General features: G+C 39.3%; 1 protein-coding gene across 4 annotated transcripts in view; it reads left to right on the top strand.

Moving 5' to 3' along the window:
• The window catches only part of nbr1b (NBR1 autophagy cargo receptor b), a 29,184-nt gene extending 19,866 nt beyond the window's left edge, over positions 1–9,318 (top strand). For all 4 annotated transcript variants that reach the window (XM_036589907.1, XM_036589910.1, XM_036589908.1 and 1 more), the window contains exons 15-22: positions 155–313; positions 1,484–1,693; positions 3,846–3,971; positions 4,184–4,487; positions 5,955–6,025; positions 6,517–6,583; positions 7,358–7,454; positions 8,878–9,318. In XM_036589907.1, the coding sequence (XP_036445800.1) occupies positions 155–313; positions 1,484–1,693; positions 3,846–3,971; positions 4,184–4,487; positions 5,955–6,025; positions 6,517–6,583; positions 7,358–7,454; positions 8,878–9,051 (1,208 nt within the window). In that variant the 3' untranslated portion in view covers positions 9,052–9,318. The remainder of the gene's footprint in view (positions 1–154; positions 314–1,483; positions 1,694–3,845; positions 3,972–4,183; positions 4,488–5,954; positions 6,026–6,516; positions 6,584–7,357; positions 7,455–8,877) is intronic.
• The last annotated feature ends 17,991 nt before the right edge of the window (positions 9,319–27,309 follow it).

The following is a 27,309-nucleotide window of genomic DNA, read 5'->3' on the forward strand; positions in this document are numbered from 1 at the left end:
TAATAAAGGCCTTTATAGACATGTATAACACTATATGTATTGTTTCTAAACAATAAATCAGTTGTCATTGGCCTTAAATGGTTAATAAACTGTAATTATGCTCTAACTGTACAGCAGTTTTATGCACTACAACCCTTTCTGTGTGTTCCATCAGAAGTGACCCAAAGCCCGGAGTTAGGAGGAGTTCCAGCCCAGGAGAAAGGAGAGGAGAACATCATCAGCCGTCAATTTGTGAGCGAGTCAGTGATCCGCTCTCTCACACTGGGAGAGGTGTTAGACCACAGTGTCCTTCACGGGAGATGCCCCACTAAAGGTCTGTGTACCATTAAGGATGGGCAGTGTGGCAAAATATAACCTCACAATACTTGATTGAATTTTTATAATTATAATAATAATATTTAGATTTTCTGAGGTTTGTGAACTAATTGAAATGTGTTAATTAATTGAATATGTGCAAAAATAAACTTTTTATGAAGGAACTGGAGAAAAAATGAAACAGTTTATCAAAACAGTCAATAGAAAAAAGAAGAGTCACAGATAAGACAGAAAATGGATAGACTGGTTCAACGTCAGCGAAGGAGACCGACAAGGCTGCCCCCTGTCCCCCCTTCTTGTTCAATCTGTTTGCAGAACATATAATAAGAGAAGTGGGACTATTACAAAAGATGAAAAGTAAAAAGATGGGACTTCAGCTCAATAAGAAGACAAAGGTTATGACAACAGGACGGACCACTAACTTTATTGATGGAGAACATGTAAAAAAAGGTGGACAGCTTTTTGCTTACTTGGATCAATTTTATGCAACAGAAGGTCCAGCAGTCAAGAAATTGACACAGATTGGCATTTGGCAGCAGCAGAAGGAGCTTCAAACGATCTTCAGATGAAATGATGTGTCTCTACAATCAGAGATCAGAATTGTCCAGGCTGTGGGCTTCTCTGTGGTTCTTTATGGATGTGAAAGCTGGGCAATAAAGCTTGACAGGAATACTGATGCCGTTGAACTTTGGTGTTGGGTTGGTGAAGACATTTGAGAGATCCTTGGCAGGAAAAGAAAAGTGGATCCTCGACCAAATCCTCTCAGTTGAAGCCTGGGAAACCACATGAAGCTCTTATTTTGGACATATTTGCAGAAGAACCAGTTTATTGTAAAGGATAATTATGTTTGGAACAGTTGCAGGTAAAAGAAGAAGAGGACAGTCAGCAGCAAGACAGATGGAGACAATCAGAGGAATCATGAACAAGTGATTAAGAAGTCTGAAGGATCTTAAGAATAATTAAAAATAGTAATGGGCTGCCATCCAAGTATCAGTATCTAAATCTTTTTTTAATGATCTATGCAATTATTAAGTATTCTATGAGCACTGACTATATACATCATATACTCAGAAAAGCATATTGTGATGAAATTTACGACAGTAATGATACCAGTAATCCACAGTTCCCATTACCACGCTGTTAATCTTGTGTCTGTTTCTTTTTCCAGTGTTGCGTCCAGCACCCCAGGGCTCAGTGTCTCTTTGTGAGAGGAAAGCAGAGACAGTTTCAGAAAACAGCCCAGATGATAGCCCTGTCTCAGATCCACTTAAAGAGGAGACAGGAGTGATCCCAGCCCCGGCTCGGCTCCACACAGACACAGAGGCAGTTCCTGATCCCACTCCACTCCTGACGGTTCCTACTGAGCAGATCACCGCAGGTAACAGAACGATGGCATTTACACTACTGTTTAAAAGTTTGAAATCACTTATTTCATTAATATAAAACAAAGAAAGTTTTGTTGCAGTATAAATTGATTCCAGTATGATGGTATGACTTTGACTTCATAGCTTTCAAAGAATTTGCAGACTGGAGACATGTTAGATGTTAGAGCTGTAGATCAAGGGTTCTCAACCTTTTCCACCCCAAGGCCCACCTGTGTGTAACTACAAAGCATAGCGGCCCGCAGGAACACTAACTTTTTTAAATACAACTTTCTTTTTAAATTTTTAAATGCTGACACGGAAAACCTGAAAATTTTGGTCTTAGAAATATCAGATCAGCCATTCTGGGTGTCAGTAGGTTTGCGGAATTTGCAGGTACAGTTGTAGTGATGTTACAAAGGGGGGGAAAAAAGGGAAAAAAGGAATAAAAATGTACAAGGTAGATCTGGGCTGTGATTTGGAGTTGCAGTCCATCACGTTTTCACTGAAAATGCTCCACTGGCTTTCCCAAAAGAGTAATTGTTGGTCTTGAGATGTGCCTAGTTTTGAGGGATTTATTTGAAACCTAACTCCACTCACCGGGCTTTTGGATTACTGTCGTCACAATCAGCAGTAATGATGAATCTTACTTGATATCTACTTATTTGTCAATGGTTTATCAGTTTAAGTTTAACTACAGGTCGGTGATGCTCGGACAACTATGTGCATTGAATGCTATCCATCAGTTTAATCTTTCTGCTGTTATTTTATGGCTCAGCTGTTGTTTTTAACAGCAGCTTGTGCTGAGAGTCTGTAAAGAGTCAGTGGTTAAAACGGTCAGTATGCTGTCTACGGCTCTAACGTGCCTCTAGAAGAGAAGGAAAGCCAGCTCTATTAATGAATACCACGTATTCCACTCATGTTTATGACTTACAGTGACGTTACCAGCCCACTACAAATTAGTGCCTCCCCCTGAATACAGGCCTGTGGACCACTAGAGGAAGCTTCACAGCCCAGTGGTGGTCCATGCCCCACAGGTTGAGAAACCCTGCTCTAGATGACTCAGTAAGCTGTAAAGTGCAGGTTCCTAACCATGTTAGGGTTGCTTAGTTAGATAAGGTGTGCTGGGAGCAGGGAAACACTAAAATGTGCAGGGCAGGGGGTACTCAAACACCTTGTATTTCAGAAGTGGTAATGAAATCTTGAGGTGTTTCTTGTGAGTAGGCTTCTCAGAAAAAAGGTGCTGTCACTGGGGTGGTACTCCTCTTTTGACTGGCGTGGTACCTTAAATGGTACGTCCTCAGTCCCTTTAAGTAGGCAATATAATTGTACCATAATTCATTGAAATTACATTTTTAAGTTAATTTGACTCTGTACACCATGCTTTGCCTCCCAGACATTTTATTTTAAGGTATTGTTTAAAAGTATTAGGTCATGAAAATGTACAAATATGGGAAAAACATATTGAAGGTACACAGTTTAACCTTTAGGATGTTGTTGTACTTTGTAGGGTATATTTACATTATTTGGACCTAGATGAACAAAAATGTCCAGTACCTGACAGTGTGTGCTCAGTGACTGTTAACTGAGCTCCCACAGTGATTCATTTATTGATTTATTCCACGCTAAACCTCGCTAGTATTCCCGTTATTAAACTTTTACACTGTTAGGTGATGTGATATCCTACATTAAATGTTTAACCATTTACCACTGCTGCTTTTCACACATAAAGACAGATATTTACAGTGAATTATTTATTGTGTAATGAATTCTTTTTGTTCCCCAAAACATCTAAAATACTCTGTGGTATCTAGTTTTAAAATGTATTCATATAATACATATCGCTGTTGTCAGAAGAAAACCTTGTATCTCCAAAATAACTTTACAGGAGAAGGAAAAAACCTACTTTACTTTCAATGTAAGTCAATGGGTCCAGACTTTTTCCCAAGTCATTTTGTGTTTCTTTTGGTCAATTCATCATGAAATTTACACACAATGTAAAGGACAACAGGCATTTTCAAATTATGTCAAAAACTGAAAAATGACAAAAATTGAGATAAGAGGATTTCTTATGACAACAGTGATATAATGCAAGTTGTTATTGATTTGAAAATAATTATTAATATGATTTTATTTTTGTAACAATCACACTGTGCCCCCGTGTTTTAGATGAAGGTAACGAGTCTGACATTGAGCAGATCTTGGTGGATCCAGCCAGTGGTGAGCGGTTCGAGGAGGAGGAGTTGGACAGCAGGAAGAAGAAGGAGGAAGAAGAGGAGAAAACGAAAGATGAAGGTAGATCTGCATGATATGGGGAAAAAGTGCTAGAACTGCTTAGCCACATACTTTAGAGCAGATGGTGCCACTTTTATTTGATATATAGGTAGGTGTGTGTGTGTGTGTGTGTAAATATTTATATATATATATATATGTTATTAGTTTAATTAGTAATCCGGTCTTCCACACTGTTTAATCCATTACAAATAACAAAACAATTTATTTTGCAGCCTCAGAAGGAGGGAAAGAGACTCGTAGCAGAACATCCTCGGCCTCGTCTGAGGATTACATCATCATCCTGCCGGACTGCTTCGACACCAGCCGGCCACTCGGAGAGTCTATGTACAGCTCGGCGCTGTCGCAGCCTGGTGATGACTTAGCTGGAGTGGATCAGCTGGACACAGAGATCCACTCACCCAGCAGTGCATGTGTTAGCGCCGATGCTAACGACATGCTGTGTGCCTCGCAGACTCTGGACTCTGTTCCCCTCACTCCAGTGATTGTAGCTGCACCCAGACCCTCTGGAAAGTCCAGGTAAGTTAAAAAAAAAACAACACAATCTGTAGATGCCATACACTTCCTGTAGTGTATTACAGTCTGTCAGAGTGACTGTGTGGATCATATGAACATTATAGAGGCTTTTTAAATGAAACAGTAGAAACCATATCGCCCCCTACACTTCCTGTAGTGTATTACAGTCTGTCAGAGTGACTGTGTGGATCATATGAACATTATAGAGGCTTTTTAAATGAAACAGTAGAAGCCATATCGCCCCCTACACTTCCTGTAGTGTATTACAGTCTGTCAGAGTGACTGTGTGGATCATATGAACATTATAGAGGCTTTTTAAATGAAACAGTAGAAGCCATATTGCCCCCTACACTTCCTGTAGTGTATTACAGTCTGTCAGAGTGACTGTGTGGATCATATGAACATTATAGAGCTTTTTAAATGAAACAGTAGAAGCCATATCGCCCCCTACACTTCCTGTAGTGTATTACAGTCTGTCAAAGTGACTGTGTGGATCATATGAACATTATAGAGGCTTTTTAAATGAAACAGTAGAAGCCATATCGCCCCCTACACTTCCTGTAGTGTATTACAGTCTGTCAGAGTGACTGTGTGGATCATGTGAACATTATAGAGGCTTTTTAAATGAAACAGTAGAAGCCATATCGCCCCCTACACTTCCTGTAGTGTATTACAGTCTGTCAGAGTGACTGTGTGGATCATATGAACATTATAGAGGCTTTTTAAATGAAACAGTAGAAGCCATATCGCCCCCTACACTTCCTGTAGTGTATTACAGTCTGTCAGAGTGACTGTGTGGATCATATGAACATTATAGAGGCTTTTTAAATGAAACAGTAGAAGCCATATCGCCCCCTACACTTCCTGTAGTGTATTACAGTCTGTCAGAGTGACTGTGTGGATCATATGAACATTATAGAGGCTTTTTAAATGAAACAGTAGAAGCCATATCGCCCCCTACACTTCCTGTAGTGTATTACAGTCTGTCAGAGTGACTGTGTGGATCATATGAACATTATAGAGGCTTTTTAAATGAAACAGTAGAAGCCATATCGCCCCCTACACTTCCTGTAGTGTATTACAGTCTGTCAGAGTGACTGTGTGGATCATGTGAACATTATAGAGGCTTTTTAAATGAAACAGTAGAAGCCATATCGCCCCCTACACTTCCTGTAGTGTATTACAGTCTGTCAGAGTGACTGTGTGGATCATATGAACATTATAGAGGCTTTTTAAATGAAACAGTAGAAGCCCTATTGCTCCCTGCAGAGTGTTGAACTGTTCATTGAGAGCCTGCTGGTATTCTTTTGTACTGGCACAGCTTTTGAATAATTTGGAATAACTCATGCAAACTCTCTCTGATTATTTCATCATATTATTCAGTTACACAGTATATTTCTATATACAGGGAACATGATAGTTTGGGGTAACATACTTATACTGTGTTTTGTGTGGATGCCTTACCTGCAGCTCAGAAACGGATGAACAGCCAGAAGAGCCACAGCAGCCTGAGAGCAAAGAGAAAGAGGAGCAGGAACAGGGTACACACATACACTCACTGGCCGCTTTATTAGAAACACCTACCTTGTGCTTCCACTAACTGACCACTTTATTAGAAACACCGGCCTCCACTACATAGGTGTAGAATTACAGACAGTTGTCCAGCTGTTGCTGCAGAGTGGAAAACCCCCCACCACCTCAAACTTCTGTTCTGATAGCAGAACTGCGGTCGTCTTGATATTGTTTGGGTTGTGGTCCATTCTCAGCACCGCAGTGACATTCATGATGGTCATAGTAGTGCTGGTACGAGTGTATCAGACACAGCGGTGTTCCTGGAAACTGACCAATGATGAAGAGCTAGAGGACAACTAACACAAAAAAAGATACAGTCTCTACCTGTACACCAGCAAAGTGGATCTACAAGAGAAGAGTTTCTCATAAAGTGGCCATGGAGAGCATCCAGACATTTTAATGCTTTATCATCACTCGTACACTTTTATGTTTATATGTTCTGGTGGCTTTGTGTTTGTAGATTCTGTGTCCAGTCCCTCAGAGCCTGGGAGCTCTTGTCCAGCTGACTCTGAGATACAGGAACTCAAGTAAGATGTGTATGATGTGTGTACTGTGTGAAGGTGAGGTAGGGAGCTTCTCAGTATCAGACTCTGAGAAACTGAGAGTGTGGGCTGCACGATTCTTGGTTAAATGGAAAGCACAATTTATTTATATTATTTTATTTTTTTTAGAATTGTTTTTGCTTTTGAAATCACAATTCTGAACATTCTTCAGCACCAATATTGGAAAGAATAAAATGCATGTTTACTAAATTCTATGCACTCTTAAAAGAGATGGTTTTTCAAGGGTTCTTTAGTAAAGAAAATAGTTCTATATAAAACCATGTACATTCAAAGAACTCTTTGCATGATTAAAGCGTTCTTTGCATTGGGAAAGGGTTCTTCAGATTGATGTAGAATGTGCTATAAATAGTTCTATATAGAACCGTTTTGAAAGTGTTATAGCACCAGAAAGGGTTCTTCTGTTTCTTCAAGCTTGACATTGTCACAACAGCAGAACGCTTTCTGCCACCATTTTCAAAAAGGTTCTATATAGAACCATCTACAGCACATTCTCCATAAATCTGAAGAATCATGATACAAAGAACCCTTTATGTTACATATGCCTTTTTTCCATTTTCCTGACAAACAAATAACTTGTACTTAGTGGTGTTTTTGACAGGAAATAAAAAATGAAGGGTCTCTGACTTTTTGCACCTTTAGTACCGTAAATCGTTTTAATTGATAAATTGAATACTGTGCTAATTATGGCTGATGCAGGTTCCGTCTCCTTCTCTGTCTCTCTTTGACCCCTCCTCTCAGAGCGAACAGTATAACTGGAGGTTTAGTGAAAGGTGCTCTCTCCGTAGCTGCGTCCGCCTATAAAGCTCTGTTTACGGGGCAGCCTGGCCCTGAACAGGTGAGCGCTCATGATGAGAATCAGTTTCTTTTGTTTGTCATGTCCTTTTCTTTGGATAGAGGTGCAAAACTACTGCTTCTTACAGCAGACTGATGGGTGGTGGCATCAAATTAGCACATAGTAAAAGTCTTTAAATCAAATTATTTCAGTTTAGGTATGATGATAGTGCGTAGCTTTCTTTTACAGTAAGAAACTACTGATATATATATATATATATATATATATATATATATATATATATATATATATATATATATATATATATATATATATATATCTCAACAAAAATGGAGACACAAAAAACCCACTTTACTTTTAATGTCTGTCAATGGAACCAGACTTTTTGCCAAGTCATTTTGGGTCATTTCTTTTTGGTCAATTCTTCATGAAATTTACACACAATATAAAGTGCAACAGACATTTTCGAATTATTATTTGAAACATAATTATTACTTAAAGTATTTTAAAGGCTAGATTTTTTTTCCAGTAAAATATTTTTGTAATCTTTGAAAGTCAATGCAAGGTTTTTTTATTGATCAAGGGTGAGTTTCCCAAAAGCATCAAATTACATAGATGATTCTGAAATGGTTGTGCGAGCCTCACACTGAACACTCTCTCTACCAGTCAAGGTGATCGTAGCACCAAGATGCTTGTGGGAAACCCAGCCCAGTTAAGTCAGTTCTTATTGTTTGGTCCATAATGAAAGCCTTAAAATCAAATAATTTGCTTTTATTTATAAATTAGGTCTTGCTTGTATTTAAAGCTCTTAAAGGCCACATTTTACTAATCTATCAAAGTATTATAGCCCGTCTAGACGACTTCACTCAGCTAAAGCAGGCTTACTGCAAACTCCAAAGATCTCTTACACCTCTGGAACAGCATTTAGGCCATGGTATTTTATCTCTCCAGTATTTTCTTATATTTATGATCTTGTAACTGAAATGAAAAGTACTGTATGAGTACAGATTTGTTATTGTAGTGACTTTCTTACAAACCCAAAAAACTACAGAACCTAGTAAGTAAGTGGTTTGTGTTGGTGGAGTTTCATTGATCATTGCACTCATTGTTGTTAAACAGAAATTGAAACACCAAATATCTATACCTTAATACTTTAGATGTGACACTTCTTTTATTGTCCATTCATAAGGTGAGCAGATATTTCCTAACCAATTTCGTAACCACTGTTGCTCTGAACTAGATCAAAAATTCTTGCTTTAAGTCTCAAAACATTGGCTTCCTTGCCAACACCTGCCTAGAACTATAGGGCCAGTTTTATTCTTTACAGCTTCTTTATTCTGTAACAGCTACTGTTGTTGTTTTTGTTGTTGTTGTTGTTATTATTATGTGTTCCGGCAGGTAAGTTGCTGGTGTGAAAACGAGCCACAGTATCATGTTTGTAAATGACTCTTTCTCCTCTCTGTAGCTTCCTGAGGAAGCTGCCACTCAGGATGCCATGATGGCCGTCCTGGTGGAGATGGGCTTCGGCGACCGAGCGCTGAACCAGCGTTTGCTGCAGAAACACGGCCGGAACCTTCTGGACGTGGTCAACGAACTGGTGCACATGCAAGACAACGACTGGTACTCCACCCGCTACTGACACCGCTGTAGTACTCCGTCTACTTTCTCTCCGTCTCCCCTTCTGTGTGCATTTGTTATTGACCGTGATCCAGAGTGTCTCCATGATCCACATCAAAGGGAAATTCCACTGATTTGTCTGAATTAATGCACCTAATTAAATGGTTTTGATGTAAACGGAGTCATTCAGAGTGGTTTGGTGTGAAACGCTTCATTCTAGAGAAACTTACCGAGTCAGAATTGTTCACAGTGGTGGTGATAGGAACCAGACGTCCACCTCTAAAAGCTCCCTCACAGAAAGTTACTACATGAAATGGTTATGAATTCACTGCCTGATGACTGAGACACTGTTTTACGATAATTTTGAGAAGATCTAAAATGTATTTTTTAAATCCATTCATGGTGGAGGGATACATGCAGGGTGTTGTGAGGCAAAATAGTCCCCAAAGAAAACGTATTATTTCAGATTTTCCACTATTTTCCATCATCAACATTCCATATAAACTCAGAGGACTCGTGTAGGTTCACTGGTGGTTCTGGATAGTAAATAAAATGTCTATATTTGTGTTGTAGTCATGGCGACCCCTGGTTCCTATCACCACCACTGTAAAGACATCTGAACCATTGCACACCAAACCACTCTGAATCTCTCTGATTACATGTCACACACTGAATTATGCCGAAATTTGGAAAAATCATTGGAATTCCCATTAAGGGTACAGGTGAGGGATCTTAAGTAGAGATTTATGATCAGCATTTATTTCCTGAACACTAGTGTTCGTCAGAGCCGAATGTCGGAGGGCATTTATAATCACATCATCATCACAGAGGGCCACAGTTATGCAGTTAAGGGTGTGGGACTCTGTTGAGAGGAAAATCAGTGGAAACACTGAAACCATTATTATCAAGAAATTTTATTAAAATTAACCATAATTAGATGTTTCACCCCAAGAAATTGTGTGATTGCAGAGGCAAGAAATGCACTAAAATTGCTCTTTGAATTTATATGACCCAGATGTCATTAAACTGTTACAACGGTCACTAAAAGTCGGTAAGCTGAAAGACAGCGCTTTATTTATTTATTTATTATTATACACTTACTGGCCACTTTATTAGGTACCAACCCATCTATACTTATTGTCCATTTTATCAGCTCCACTGACCGTGTAGTTTCACTTTGTAGTTCTACAGTTACAGACTGTAGTCCATCTGTTTCTCTGCATACTTTGTTAGCCCCCTTTTACCCTGTTCTTCAGTGGTCAGGACCCCCATGGACCCTCACAGAGCAGGTACTATTTGGGTGGTGGATCATTCTCAGCACATAGTGAGTTGAGAATATGTCCCACAAATATCCAGAAGTGTCCTGTGGCCAGAAACTGACCATTTGATGAATGTAGTAAAGAGATGCTAACTAGAGTTTTACATTTTTCTGAGCAGGTGGACAGAAAGTCTCCTGTCCCAAACAGAATTTACAGTGTCTCAAACTAATTTTCCTTATAAAGATGTGTGTTTGTTTGTTTGTTTTTTAATATAAATAAGCACACATACAAAATGTTTTTAGGACTAACGAAAATCAGTCCTAAAGAAATTTGGCCAGAGTATTCCTTGTCAGAAACAGCAAAAATGGAAAGGTAGGGAGGGGCAGCATACCTGTTGACAGGTGTTCTAAGGTTGCAAGGTAGCTAGCATGTTAGTGAGATTGAATGAGCTAACTTTTTAGCTTGTGTGTTGAATAGTGACCTCACTGGCCGTCGCTTCGCTTTTGAACTTTAAATTTGTTGTTTAATCAGCGCCTCTGTTGCTGTAGACTATTGATAAATTTCTTTACTAAGGTTCTGGCTACTTGTTTCCAATCACCTTTAAATCTCGACCAACACCTTCACTGGACCAGCCCATCGTTTGACCTGCTAAGAAGTCTTCTGTCCTGCTAGATCCAGGAATCTAAATACTCTTGAGTATCTTCAGAAGCGATAGACAAATAAAATGTATAATAATAATAATAATTATTATTTTTTATTATTATGTGGACAACTGATGTTTTCAGAAAATGTTTCAAGGCTAAAAAGCATCCGTCTGTAGTTTAGTCTCATTGTAAGCTTCTGTGCAACAGCGAACAGCGTATCGGCTTGTTTGCTGCCCCAGATGAGTTCAGTACGGTTCCAAATAAACGCCCCCTAGCGGCGAGCAGAGAGATCCAGCGTGGCGGAATGGGGTGAGGAAGTGCAGGTGGACATGTACCGTTAATAATTTACAGTTAGGTTCATAAATATTGCAACCAAGTACCAAAAATCACAATTTAATTAAGGATTCTGTTAGTCTGTCTAATTAATTTTGAGCCTCTAAAAATGGGTGATGGCTACGTATGAAAGTAGCTGTCATTCCTTCAGCTACAGTTCACCCAATTTGGATGTAAATACCCTCAAATTAAAACTAGTCTGCACTTTGAGCTCATATTCACTGTTTAACTTCTACTCCAATGTGCTGTGGTAGACAGATAAAAAGATGAAAGTAACGTTGTTGACACCTGCATATCTTATTTATGGACATCCAATATGTGATGTTGAACAAAGTATGCAGAGAAACAGATGGACTACAGTCTGTAACTGTAGAACAACAAAGTGCACCTATATAGTAAGTGGAGCTGATAAAATGGACAATGAGCGCAGAAACAAGCTACTTTATAAAGTGGTCAGTGAGTAATAAAGTGCTGTAGTGTTCCTGCTTAAAAGAGTAGCTTTCGCTTTTAAGTGTGTGGTTTCTGTTCTCGGAGAAAGAACAGTGGGATACAATGTGCAATAGATTTGTCTGTCTTAATCTCCAGGAAAGTGGAGGAGGAGTCATGTAGCCTGCAGGTAGGAACCTGATAGCAGCTTGTATTGGTAAAAATCTGCATGATTTTAGGTAAGAAATGTGTGAAACATGCTTTCCTTCTGCTTTTATTTGTCACTTTTGGAAAAATAATGCACTTAGAGGTCAGCCTTGTTATGGGACATTAGCTGATCATCATTAATTAAGCTCGTTAAGCTTGTAATACTAATTCCATATTAAAGAGGATCCTAATGTGGTGCAAGCGGTATGTAATATTGTTTAAAAATAAAAAGAAGCATTCCTTTATTTTTCCTGCTTTTGACATGGCGCGGGTAAACCTGTAACTGTATGCTGAATGATGAGTACTGTATCAGCGCCATTCCCGATAGATTCGTTTCAGAGAGGATCACGTCTGGCGCAGGAATGAACTGTACGCTGTGATTTTAATGGATGCTTTGAAATGAAAAAAAAAAGTGGCAATCATTGAATATTTACACTTTGCTCCAGGGTTAATGTTAATACTTGTAGTTAAGATTGTGTATTCATTCCAAAACAGGAAATTGACTTATATTTTGATAATTAAATGAAGTAAATTAAATGAAATCTTCTACTTGAGACAGTGGACGTTGGTAAAGCACCTTAGATGAATATTCTGTAAGGAGAGATTTGAACCTGCCTGCTGGCAGCGGCTCGGAAAAAGGAAATCATTCCCCTGAACGCTGTGTTTATCTTCCTGTGACATATCGGAGCTCATGCTAATCAGAGTGGAAGTGAATATTTTTGTTTGATGTGAAAGCAGTTCATTTACTGTATGTGTGAAGTAACTGAACATACACTGTAAAAATGATTTGGTGTTTTAATTTTTATCAAGTGAGCCTGGTTGTCTTAAAATTAAGCTTTTATTGAACTTCAGAATAGAGCTGGCCAATGTATTAAAAGGTTATGATGCTTCCATTTTTTTTTTGTTATTTTTGGAGAATATTGAATATTCATAAATAATAATGTTCTTTCCAGCACTTGAGTAGCTGTAAGGGTTAATGCTCAGATAATCAGCCATCTGAAATTAGCGTAGGGTGATACGCTGGTGTTGCACAGAACATTAGCAGCACGCTGATGAGCACATTATCAAACTTTATTTTTTTATTCAAAAATAGTTGAGGGACATCGGTGGGCTTTTGTGTCAGATGACTAACGAAGGCCGCCTCTTCAGATGAGCTAATGTGCTACAGTCAAATGCAAACATTTTAACGTCCCTGTTGAAGTGGAAAATGTTAACACATCCTCTACAGCGAACAAACTTAAATATGGCATTTTTCAGGTTCTTTTACTGCACAATTTCTATTTATTTACATTATGAGTTCAACATTTGTTTTTAAAAAAAACAAAATATAAAATATGCTATAACTTTGCGTGGGCCACATTTTATGTGAAAGAAAAACAGTCATTGTGCAATAAAAATGCACGTTAATTTAATTTCACTGATCATAAAATCAACACCACATGGTATTTAATCAGGGGTGCCCAAACTTTTGCATGTGAACGTAACTCTACAGCTAACCAGTGCAACAGTGGACGCTGATGAGGGCTGGTCATTTTCTACACAAGGCCCAAGTAAACCGAATGCTTAAATACCCGTGCACATCCCTATTTGAATAATTTTGTCGGGAGCTTAATGCACCTCTTACAACCTTCTAAACTTATTTTATGCATATTTTCTGTATGTTATTTCCTTAAGTTGCATGACGTGTCTTGCAAGTCCAGGCATGTTAGGCCTCATTCAGCTAAACCTCAAGCAATAGAATCACTTCTAGCTGGATTATTCCTGAAGTGATTTGAATATTGTGATCTGTATTGTTTACAACCAAAACGCTGAAAAATATCAATACAGATTTTTACCCACATTGTCCAGCCAAAGTTAACAGAACGCAACACCCTGATTATTCCTCAGATAACTCACTATTAGAGCTTCACTGAACGCAATTATTTATGTATCCTAGTTATTTAAAGAAATGGTTCACCCAAAAATCAAACATAGTTTTCTCTCTTACCCCAAATGTAGTCAGTCAGCCAAGATGTGTTTGGTGTCTGAAGTTTGCTTCTTTAGTTTCAGCACTGAAGCTACGAGGCTAATACAGTAGAAGTCTGTCACCGTGAAGACTTCTGCTATTTAGCTACGTAAATCTCGTAGTTTCAGTTCTAAACTAAGAAAATAAACTTTGGACACCAAACACGTCTTTGCTGACTGACATTTGGGTCACACATCACACAGGAATCATATCAGTATGGGCAGATTAATGTTAAATATTGATGTAGGTTAGTTTGTTAGATTTCACCCATAACTGATATTAGATGATGTATTGTTGTATTATTTGAGAAGCAGAATGTTTTAGGTTACAGTTTTTAAATATCTGAATTTTATTCATTTTACAGCATTTAAAACTGTACAGAAAAAGACGCTATATTTCTCCTTAATGCTAATCCAGATGGAATTGGCCCCAGTTATGTTTTTGTGTATGTGTGTGTGTGTGTGTGTGTGTGTGTGTATGTGTGTGTGTGTGTGTGTGTGTGTGTGTGTGTGTGTGTGTGTGTGTGTGTGTGTGTGTGTGTATCCACATCAGCAGATGTGTACATGAAAGTCTGGTATCAGCCCAAAATTCCCATATCGGTGCACCTCGTCTGAGAAACAGGGTAAATGTGATTTTCCTCACTGCGCTGTTCCTTTAAGCTTCTAAATTAAAACAACAGATGTTTTTACAGTGTATGAATCTGCTGTTTGACCTGTTTTAGTGCTGTTAGGACGAACACTGAAGGACTTTAATACCTTTTTGAGTTTTAATTTCATCTCTCTCAACACTTATTCCAACTCCAACAAATCCCATTCCTTCTCTGGTGGTCTTCGGTGCTCGTAGAGGTCAAGGGAATTTTGAGAACAGACCAAAAAGACTCGGACCATGTGCTTTTAAAGCTTACTCGGTAGAGTGAATGTGTTCTCTCTGTAAGCTGGACAGGGTTTCTGGTGATCTGAAAGCTGCACAGTGAATCAACTCATGCTGTTTGTTATTGACATACACCTGACGTATGAATCTGTCTGTAATAAATGTCCTGGTAGTTCCTCTGTGTCCTGTCTTTCTTCTTACTGTGTGGTCTAAAGCCTGGTTCACACAGACTAGCTCTTCATTTCAGTTGAATTTGCTGGGATGAACAATTTTGTTTTGCAGAATTCAAATTAATTTCTAATGCCAAACTAAAATGCAAATGAGTGTTTTCTACTCGTAGCGATACTGCTTTGGTTGTACAAAGGTATTAGTTAGTGTGATCGTATACTGTTTGTCCCTGTGTTCGTCTTTTGAACAACAGACCTAGATTTATTCCTAAAGTTTATTTATTTATTTATTTATTTAACTGTAATTTAGCTCTAATTAACATTTTATTATTTAATCTATTGGGTAAACATTTGTTCCAGTTCTCACTGCATTTATTAAGACTGTTCAGTTAGAACCAAATTATGCTTCATTTGTAAAATTGCTTTTTTAAGCGATTTCAGAGTGAATGCTACCCATAGTGCTGTTTTGGCTATATGTACTCATGATTTAGCCAACTTGCTAACTGCTACATTAGCTGTTTGGCTAACTGCAGCTGCACTCATTGCTGCCATACACACCATTTATCTATGCTTTCTTTTTTTTTTGTATGTCACAGTGTGCAGCACTGTACCCTCAAGTACATGGATCACTCTACTAAATTATTTCAAAATTGAAAATGCATTTTGGACTTTTAACTGACTTACTTTGTGACCCTGTACCTTTATGCTACTTTTAATATATTATAAATTATGTTTATTTCATTAAAATAACTGATTGAACATTCCATTTTGTCACCACCAAAAAAAAATCATAACACTATCAAAACTTTACTGAAAGCTTCAGACAATTTTAGCTCATTTTGAGCAGAACTCAAAAATACTAGCCAGTACATGACTAGAAAACACAGCTTTGAACAGTTAACACATACAGACACAAAATGAGAGTATTTTTCATTAAAACACACAAATTTACTTAATTGCAGAAAAATAATGCTTCAGTTCTTAATGTTTCACACTGATTTTCAAACTTGGGACCAATTCACTTCAAAAAAGTGGGCTCTAACAGGTGACCATGTGGCCACGAGGGACAAGGATGCAGCCTCAATTCCTGCTCTAAAATGCAGGGGTGTGACTAAAATAAGGCTCCACCCATGGGGCTAAAACTCTGGATTTCGGTTGTGACATGAAAATTTGGGACATTTTTTAAATAAAGTTTCTTAGGTAAAAATAAACTCATATTAAACCTAAAGCCTTCACTTTGAAACAAATCAAACATAAAAAAATAAAAAAATCTGTTTTGCTATATTAGATATAGGTCTAAGTAAGAAACTGCTAAAATACAGCAGAGAAATGACCTACAGATAAACGCTTAGAATGAGCGACCCCTAATGAACATCAGCCAGCGTTTCTAGGAGCTTTAGCTTCCTGCTGTCTCCCTCTAAAGTTGCCAAGATAAAAATTTCAAGAGTTAATGTAGGGGTCAGAGTTTGGGACAGACACCTCCCAATAGAAAGTACTCTTTAAATGATGATTTTGTATACTTTTAGTTTAATACTATCTCAGTAACTGATGGACAAATCAGTATGTGCTCTCACATTTTTGCCATTGCATAATTTTATTGGAAATGCGTAGTTACAGAAGAATTTATAGAGGTTTCAATGAATTAAATTGCAACCATGATTCCAAAAAGTTGGGACAAAAGTATGTTTACCACTGTGTTACATCACTTTTTCCTTTAACGGCACTTAATAATTGTTCTGAAGGACTGAAGATGCCAATGGATTCAAATTTAATGCCATTCCTCTGTTATAAAAGTGCACATCTGGACTTAAGGAGACACCCTGTTTCAGGTGTTTTTGAACATTTCAAACATTCCTAGTCTTTTTTTTTTTTTTTGCACTTTATGTTAGGAATGCAAGTAGCTGATGTGTATATATTGCTGACTCTTGTTGGTATTCTGCCAGATTGGTGGCAAATTTAGTCCCACCCAACTTGAATCCAACTGAAGAAAATAGCAGAAATTTCAAAAATCTTTCAACAAAAAAGTCCGGCATCATTCCGTCTCTGCCAGATCATAGTAAAAGAGTCACACAAAGTATAGATTATAGTTAGAAAATCATGAAAATGAGTAGACAGGGACTATAAAATAAACTCTTAGTTGTTTCAGCTCTCCAGAGAAACAAATAAGCAAACTTATAGATATGGAAAAAAATGAGATATCAGTGTAAGTAAGAAAATGCTGAAATACAGCAGAGAAATGACCTACAGATAAATGCTTAGAATGAGCGCCCCCTAGTGAACATCAATCAGCATTTCTAGGAGTTCTTTAGCTCCCTGTTGTCTCCCTCTAAAGTTGCCAAGACATCTACTTTTCTTAACAATCTAATTAAATGCATTTTTTCTTGCTATTGCTCTGTATTATCATAAACATTATTGCAGTCGCCATCATCCTTTCTCTCTGTCTGGTTGAAAGCAGTTTCTGCATTGATGTAAACATCTTCATTATCATCATTCGCCACAGCGTAGATCCCATATACGTTATTCATACCTACAGAACAATAAAGGGTTAATGTTAATGTGTTAATGAAGTGTTTTACAGTGGTGTTGGAATGTTTATGAACTCTTTTAATTTCCACATAAAATATAATCAAACTTTCTCACATGAGCACCAAGCCTTATTGTCCTGCTGTGACATTTCTATAGGATTAAGGTCTTGACTTTGACTCAGCCATTTCAAAACCAAAAATTTATTTTACTTCAACCATTCTTTATAGGCTAACTGGTGTTTTTAGGGTCGTTGTCTTTCTGCAGGACCCACCTTCTGTTGAGGTTCAGTTCACAGGTGAATGCCCTAACATTTTCATGTATAATACGGGTTCACAGATCCATCAAATCAGCAGCAAAACAGCCCCAACCCATGATACTGCCACCACCATGTTTCACAGTTGGAATGAGGATGCTGAAATGCAGTGTTCAGTTTTTGCCAAACATAACATTTCTCATTTAGGTCATAAAGTTTTTGGTTTTGTCTTATATGTCTATATAACTTTATTGCAGTAGTCTTCTGGCTCATCTAGATGGTCTTAGGAAAGTTTTAGCAGGCAGCAATGTTCTCCCTAGAGAGTAGTGTTTTTTTACATGCAATTATTCTATACATACTGTTCTTGATCAGTGTTTGCCTGATGAAGGACTCATAAATATTGATATTAGTAAGTGTAAGAGAGGCCTGCAGATCCTTGGATGTTTTGCTGGGCTTCTTTGTGGTCTCCCAGAATATTATACAACTTACTCTTGCAGTCATTTTAGTTGGATGACCACGTTGGGAACAATTGTGTTGAATTTACTCCTTTTGTACACTACATATCTGACAGTGGATTGATGAAATCCAAACTCTTTTATAACCTCTTCCAGCCTAATAAGCTTTGACAACTATTTTTCGGAGGTTCTCAGAAATCTTCGTTGACTGATACATGGCATGTGCTTACAAATATTCATAATAGAGACCAGACTTCTATGGTGATGACTCAGGTAGATAGGGTCTGTTAAATAGGGTCGGGTCAGCCACATTCACACCTGATTGTCATCCAATTGATTAAACCTCCTGACCCTAAATATCCCCTGGACCAAGATGATAATTCTAAAGGTTCACATACTTTGCCAACCAAAATGTTTAATGTTGGATCATATTGTTTAATAAAAGAATAAAAAACTATATAATTGCTTATATTATTTGTTTCACTGGGACCTCTTTATGCTATAACTTAAATGAAGATCTGATCTCATTTTAGGTCAAACGTCTGCAAAAATTAAAATGATGCTAAAGAGTTCTTTACCTTCAAGCACCACTGTATATACAACATTAGTGTAAAAACATACAAAAAGCATTTAATTAGCATGCTAATTTTTTTATCACAGCATATTGTCATTATGCCCAGATTGTGGGGAGTAAATAATCTGCTGTACATTACTGACACCAAAGAACATTAAAAAAAGCAAGAAATTAGCTGTTTATATTTTAAATGATTATTGCAGGTATACATACAAACAAATGAGAAAGTACTCACAATGTCCATCATCAGTCATCATAGCCATCTGATATTTTTGTTTACATCTCTTCATGAAGTAAATGATGATCGGCAGTAATATGAGTAACAGTCCTGCTGCCACTCCAGAACCGATGAAGGGAGCCAGTGATGCTGTGGGAGAAATCACCATCAAGACTTTCTTGCTTTAAACAGAGACCAAAAGAGCAAACAAAGATTAGTGCATCTTACTGTACCTTTCACAGTGACAACCAGGAGTTCAGAGGTAGGAGAGGTAAAAGTGTGTGGAGACACAACTACTTCATAAACACATCTGTAGTTTCCCTGGTGGACAAATTCTGCCTCAGGAAAAAAGAAGGTGGTTGAGTGGCTAACAGCTGACTGAGTTCTGGTTCTGGATCCACTAAATTCCAAGTGGAACAAGCCTCCTGGATATTGTGGCTTAGTGGAGCAGATGATTGAGAAGCTGTGACCTCTGGTCACCTCTGGTCCCTGACACCCCCAGTAGAACCATCCATCAATATGTCTGAGGGAGATTTTGGGCTCCAGTAAATTGACTGGACAACAAAAAAACACTTTCAATAAGAATTTCTTAGCACAGTACAAACACATTACAACTGCAAAATACAGCATAGATCAACTACAAAACCTTGCTGAAATCTTGACTGAGAACTTTGATCTGGTACAACAGTAGCAAGACCCTTCAAGAACAAAATCCACTTCAGCAGTACTGAAAGTGACGGAAGTTTCATTCTTTGTCTCTAAAAGATTGCAAGATGCTTTATCAGAGAAAAAGATCTGCCTGTGAACTGGGTGTCTACAGGTCAGATACATAAGTGTTTCCCTCCACATAGAATAGTTTTATACAAACCCCCTGTACCATCCTGCCATCCCCAGGAAAAATTGCACCTGACTCTCAGTGGCAAAGTTTTGGATGACTGGAATGGTCTGGTGAACTGATTGTCAATCGTGTACCCAAGATACCCTGTCTCAATCTTTGCTATGGTACATTTTGCTGAACTGATTGAGAGGTTTACTGAACTAATGTTCTGAGAAATTTCCCCCAGGTGTCTCAAGTGATCTCAGGAAAAATTGTAAACAATTACATCATCCAAAACCAGGCTATGGTAGAGGTATTTAAAGGCAATGATAACCTGGTCCACAAGCCCTTCCAATGTTGCCTTGGCCTAATGAAGGCCAAAGGCATCACAGAAAACTGTATGAGCCCCCAGGGTGCAAGTTTGTCCAGTGCTTTCTAATTTTTCCCTCTTAGCATCCAACCATGGTCTCCTTCAGCAGCAACAGCAGTCGTACTTCTAGGCTGTACAGTGACTCAAAGAGTGAGAATCCCATTAAGACTTGAGGTACCTCCTGATACGCACAAAGGAGGTAGTGGAGCCACTGATCCCAGTTAATATTAGTCTCATTTGCAAACTTGTGAAAAATCTGTTTCAAGGTCTGGTTGAACCTGTTCATCAGTCCATGGGTAATAAAGTTTATGCTCTTTACACCTAACAGTTGGTAGATCTGCTTTAACAGCTAAGACATGAAATTGGACTTTGGATCAGCCAGTTTGGATTTTGGAAGCTGTAAGGAACAGCTGGATAAGAAACCAAGCCAGTGTCTTTGCCCTGAACATTTTGGTTTCCATGATGCATGTTAAAGCAGTTCACTGCCTTCCTCCTTTCAAGAGGGCCCATCCTAAGCTGTTCAAACAGCACACCCTCAACAGAGAGAGCCTCTAAAAGAACTTTAGGGGGACTTTTCCTGGCTGTTTGCTAACACAGTTGGCATGGTCTACAAAAATCAGCCACTTCCCTTGTCAAGTTCTGCCAGGGGATGGAATGGCCTGGGACAAGTAAAGATACTTTTCCCCTTTTTGAGGGACCACCAGCTGTGCCTCAAGACCACAGAACTCTAATTCTGCCTGCAAAACTTACTTTCCTGGCTCCTGCACTAGAAGATATTGAAAATCCATTTTCATCTGTCTGCTATTACCCAAAATCATAGAGTAGGATAGGTCTGATAGACCAGATTTCCAACATGCATTATGGGGTCTATGGAGCCATCCTATTTGATGTCGCTAGCACAGGTCAGCATTTGCAGGGTGATGGCACGGGGAATGTTTTCTTTATATACAATTAGGGAACATTTGGATGCTATGGCATGTATATCAGAAAATCACTCCCAAAACAGTTTATGTCTTCATGGCTGCAGTTTATCCACTCTCAGATAGACACTTCCACCATGATAATGCACTCACAAGACAGGTACCATCAGTCAATAGTTTCAGGATGACAGCAACTTTGCTTTGAGCATCTTTAGGATGAGTTTGAAAAGGCTGATTGCAGCATGTCTGTGCAGCTGTTCATGTACCACGATGCATCCAGCATCTTATAGAATACATGCCCAGAAAAATTCATGCAATTCCAAAATACTTTGTAACCGTTGTGGTCAAAAACACCAGGAGGAAACTTTCTGGACAAAAGTTTCACACTGCCTGGATTATCCCCTCACAAGAACCATCCCCACCATCTGTGATATCCATATTCCTCAAGGATCTGCTCCAACACTTTACAAACCCAGTGAGACTGTTCCTTGTAAAAATATATTGCAGGAGAGTAAAGCTGGATTCAAGGACTTAATTTTCTGAAGCCAAAGGACTGAGCAGTTGTATATTGATGTTGGGTTTTGTTGCTGTTTTTTTTGTATATAGGGTTGGGAGCACACTGAATACACTTGAGGGTTTCATTGTATGTTTGTGGATGTGTACTCTGTTCTTAGTTCTTAATTATGCCTTTCTTTTTGACCTCCTGGGATACATTTCTTATCTATTGACTGGTAGGTGCAGGCTTCCCTTAATTTCCTTATGTTTCTGTGAGACTTATTTTAAGTAGGCAGTTACAACCTAAAAAACCAGCAACCTCACTGTAAGAGAAGAATGAAAAGTGCCCACTAAACATTAGAGCTTAGAAAAGAATTACCAACACTCACTCATGAAAAATTGCTCAGAAAATTATTAATACTTGAGAAAGCACAAAGAAAACAGAGGTGTATATATGACCGTTTGTCAGTCTTGAGACAAGTCGAAGGTGTGGGTGATGAGGGACAGGGGTTAGATTCTATGTAGTCTCCCAGTAGAGAGACACCAAAACAATGAGTGACAAATGCAGTTGTACTGTTAATATTCAAAGACGTAATCTATCCCATCCTAAAAATTGACTTTACATTTAAATCTCATTTGTACGGAAATCTCAAGAAGAGTTTAATCGTGAAGCACAGGATTAAAACATCAAAACCTCTTCAAAATGTCAGCCAAGATTTGAGGACCAAAACGGCCAACAGAATTAGTCTTACCTATTACAGAGATATTAACAGAACTACTCTGTGGAGAACTGAAATCATGTCTGGAAACCCTGGTCTGGTACTGGCAGTAGTAAGACCCCTCATGAACAAAGTCCACTTTAGGAAAACTGAAGGTGACAGAGTTTCCATTCTTGATCTCAGTATAAGACCCAGAATGTTTTATCAGAGTGAAGTTTCCACCTCTGAACTTGGTTTCTACAGAGCAGGTGATGTCAACCTTCTCTCCCCATGTGACCTCTTTGGTAGGACTGAGAAAGATGCTTGGAGTGGGCAGAGTCACTGAAAAAGAAATATCATTAAAATACATGCTGGGAAAAGTTTATCTGATTTACAATACCTTTTTAATTCAGTTCAGAATACAAAGTTTGACCTGTTGAATTAAAATTCTGCATTTGGCAGACAGCATTACTAACTAGTTACAAATCACATGGAACACACACAATGTAACAATGTCTTTTTTTCCTTTTAATTAGTATTAAGAATTAAACCCACAATATGAGCACAACATTCCAGTGAGCTTTAGAGCTAAATGGAGAATGGTGAGAGCTTTGCTAACACCTGAAGTATTTATCAAAGCCCAACATGGCATACACACCAGATATTATCCTTAAAATTAATTTTATCATAAGTTTACCTAACAATGATATACCAATGCTGCTCTATATTTCAGTGTAATCTACATGGCTTGCTATCTGATAAGGCTTCTCACTTTCTGAATGAGATCTGTGCTGGAAAGCTTGTCAGATATAGCAACAGTAACTAAAGTGAACAGGGTTTAATGAAGGGCTTGTGTGTTTGGTTATCTTTATGTTTTTGGTGCCTATATACACTCAGCAAACACTTTCTCAGAAACACCTTTACAACTACTTACTCATGCATTTGTCTAATCATTCAATCATGTGGCAGCAGTGCACTGCATAAAATCATGTAGATACGAGTCAAGGGCTTGATGTAATTTTTTCATCAACCATAAAATGTGATCTCAGTTATTTTGACCATGGCATGATTGTTGGCGCCAGACAAGCTGGTTTGAGTATTTTTTTATAACTGCTGATCTCCTGGGATTTTTACGCACAACAATCTCTTAGTCAGAATGTTGCAATATCGGGCCTTGTCATGGTGGAAGGGGTTGTGTGGTCTAGGGATCTTCAGAGCTATATTGTCTGGAGCAGTATGCTCCTGGTGGGGTCTCCCAAGGCAAACAGGTCTGGAATGAAGACCCAGACAAACTCGATCCAAAACCCCCCTGATCAAGGGACATGAGATACTGTGTACCCAGCCCGGGAGAGGGTTCCTGCCACCTACCCCTGGAGCCAGGCCTGGGGGCAGTGTTCCTTGGTGGGCGCATGGTGGCCAGGCAGCCCATGTAATCCGGCCCAAGCTCAGCCCGAAAACGTGGGGGGGACCATGTGGGCCCAACACCCGCAAGGTCCAGCGTGGGGGACTGGTGCAGTGCCATATGGGCAGTGGAAGATAGCAGGGAGGTCTTTAGTGGTATGGACCCTGCAGTGGCAACTGGCTCTTGGCAAGTGGAACATAACCTCGCTGAGGGAGAGAAACCAGAGCTTATGCGGAAGGCTAAAAGGTACCAACTAGACATAGTTGGGCTCAACTCCACTCAGTGTTTGCTCTGGAACCGAACCTTGGTCCTTCTCTTACTCAGGAGTTGCACAGTGTGAGAGGTGCCAGACCCCGGCCCTGGAGTTTGTCCCGGTGGATGAAAGGGGTCACCTGAATGTGAATTAAAATCTCAGGGAGAACAACTCTGACTGTTGTGTGTGCCTAGGCACCAAACAACAGTTTGGAGTAGTTGACTTTCTTGGAGCGAGTGGGTGGGGTTTTGGAAAGGGCCCCACCTACAGACTCCATAGTCTTGCTTGGAGACTTAAATGCTCATGTTGGCAATGACTGAGAAACTTGGAAGTGGGAGATTAGGAAGCTCAGCCTACCCGATTTAAACCTGAAAGGTGAATTGTTATTGGATGTCTGTGCTACTCATGGATTGTCCATAAAGAACACCAAATTCAAACACAAGGACGTTTATAAGTGTACTTGGTGCCAGAGCTCATTGGGTCAAATGTCACTGATCGACTTTGTTTCATTTGACTTAGGACAATATGTTCTGGACATTCAGGTGAAAGGAGGTCCTGAGCTGTCAAACAATCACCATCTGGTGGTGAGCAGGGAACACTGGTGGTCAGACGTGATAGACCCAAGTGAATAGTTAGGGTGTGCTAGGAATGACTGCCAGAGGCCCCTGTTCAGACTCCCACCTCTGGGAAAACCTTTCATATGCCAGAAAAGGGACATAAAGAGACATAAGGCAAAGCTCTCTGTTTACTGGTCTGTCTAAATCTCAACCCTCACTTATATTTATCAGCTTTGGGTAATGACCAGAAGAAAGAGATCACAAATACAAGCAGCAGAAATTAGATTTCTTTGCAGGGTGGCGTGCTACACTCTACTTGATAGGGTGAGGAGCTTGATTGTCTGGGAACAGCTCAAAGTAGAATCACTACACCATCACATTGAAAGGAGCCAGTTGGGGTGGTTCAGGCATTTGATTGGGATGCCCCCTGGCCACCTCCCATTGGAGGTTTACCAGGCACAGCCAAGTCAAGTCAAAGGTTATGTATATAGCACTTTTTACAATGCAATGGTTACAATTAAGTAGTTTGAGTCTGTGCAGCAGCAGCAACAGTATCATCAGAAAGGTCAGTTCATGCAGGTGAGGTTTGCACAACGCTGTACAGCTGGAAGCTCCATGGTTGTCAAACCGGTCCAGAAGGCTAGCGAGCAGTGAGCACCCGATCAAGGCAGAAGAGCAACAGCATCAGACCCACAGAACGGGCAGTTGTTCAACTTGGCAAAGAAAACACACAGAATTCTTTAAAGAGTCTGACTGATCACAGTTTACAGTGTTAACAGAGTGCTGCAGAGACTCCGGCAGATCTAGCTATCACAGCCCAACTAAAAGGGAAAGCCAGAAAGGTAACAGAGACATGACAGCCTACTAGGATTAGACCCCAGTGTCGTCCTAGGACCTGCTAGAGGGATTATATCTTCAAGTTGGCCTGGGAGCAGCTTGGGGTCCCCCAGAATGAGCTGGAGGAAGTTGCAGAGGGACAGGGTCATGCAACCACGACCCTAGCTGGATCTGGCAGTTTAAGATGATGAAGATGAAGGTGCAATAAAAAAAAAAACCTTTCAGTGAATGGTAGTTTTACGAAGGCTACGGTAACTCAGATAACCACTCTATACCACTGTCTTGAACAGAAAAGAATACTGAACATGTCAAACATTGAGGCAAATGGGTTACAGTAGCAGAAGATCCTCCTTTTGCTACAATAACAGCTTTATATTTGTTGGGGTAAGTTTCTACCAGCTTTGCACACAGTTCCCCTTTCTTCCTGGCAGAGTTTCATATTGCAATTTTTATTGCCACAGATTCTCAATTGGATTGAGATCAGGGGCCGTATTACAGAAACATCTTTTTGTCTTAAGATCTGACAGGTCAAGATAAAAGTTTTAAAATAAATAAATTCATATTACAGAACCAAATCTTATTAATTCAGGAATCTTCAGCTGCTTATCTCAAGTTAGGAAATTTCAACTTACTCGATCAAAGTCGACAATCGACAGTCATGTCTGTTACCTTACAACCAACCATACGCAGAGCTGTTGGAGCCAAAACAACGCAATAGCAAGCAAATATTTGCAGTGTAGTTGGCAGTACTGTAAATTTAGGGCTGGACGATATGGCCAACATTTATATGACGATATATTTTTTACTTTTGGTCGATATAATTCTGATATCGATATGAACAATATAAAAGCCACAGAAAAACTGCCAAGAACATCCACAACGGATGTCTGTACCTACAAACTTCTGAAAAATTAATTTGCCAAGTCTATGAAACCTCCTCATATAAAACTATATAAACTTTTAGAAATAAAAATGGGACAAATCAATATTCACCTTTTATTTGTATTCAGCCTTCATACACAAGAGACATGGCATCACCAAGAAACATGGCATCACCATCAAATAAACATAAACTTCTCGGCTTTGTCAATATTAATATCTTCAAACTACAGCATAGGCTGATTATCTTATTCGTATGTACATAGATTAAAACAAAAATGCTTCAGCCAAGATAAATAATATGAAAAGTGCTCAGAGTTGCTGTAGAATACAGAAAAAAAGAGTGAGCAACAATAAAAACACATGTTGCTGGGGGAGGGACAGGTTTGAGGGTTGATGACACCCTGTGATGGGCACTAGAGGTTTCTGGCAAGAAATACATGCTGGTCTACATTATCTGGCTTCAAAGCTGCCCTTTTACATGTGACGATGTTGCCACCTGTGCTAAAAACTCTCTCAGAGGGGGAGCTTGTGGCCTGAATGCACAAGTACTGTTTTGCCAGTTTTGCCAGCTCCCTCTCAACTGCCTTCTGTGCACTCAGGCCTGCTATATTGGTGGTGGTGGGGCTGTTTGAAAAAAAGCTAGCCAGAGACCGCTTTGCTTTCTTGGCTGGTGGCACTGCTGCAGAAGCTTCTCCCATGGCTTCTTCACTGGACTCTTCTTTCCTAACCACAACAGCTCTCTCTCCCTTCTGCATCTCCAACACGGCTCTGTCTTTGATGTATTCTCTCTTCTCCTCCTGAGTGTACTGAAGCTTGAATCTTGGGTCAACGAGGCATGCTGTGTCAAGCAAATCACCCATTGCTGGGTCATCATACTTTTCGTTGAGGTATCCCATCTCTGTTGTCTTTATGGTCCAGGTGAGCTCTGTGTCATCCTCTGATTCCTTCAAGATGGAAGTGTTGAAGAGATGCATGACTGGTTTTAGGAATGACACACTGACATAAGACTCGCCGGACAAGGCATCAGTGAATTTGAGGAGTGGGCTCAGAGCTGCATCTATAGACTCCACATCTTGCCAGATGGGAACCAGTGACCTGGTCTTCTTGTTTTTT

Source organism: Colossoma macropomum, unplaced genomic scaffold, assembly GCF_904425465.1.
Source record: "Colossoma macropomum unplaced genomic scaffold, Colossoma_macropomum, whole genome shotgun sequence".
Taxonomy (NCBI): domain Eukaryota; kingdom Metazoa; phylum Chordata; class Actinopteri; order Characiformes; family Serrasalmidae; genus Colossoma; species Colossoma macropomum.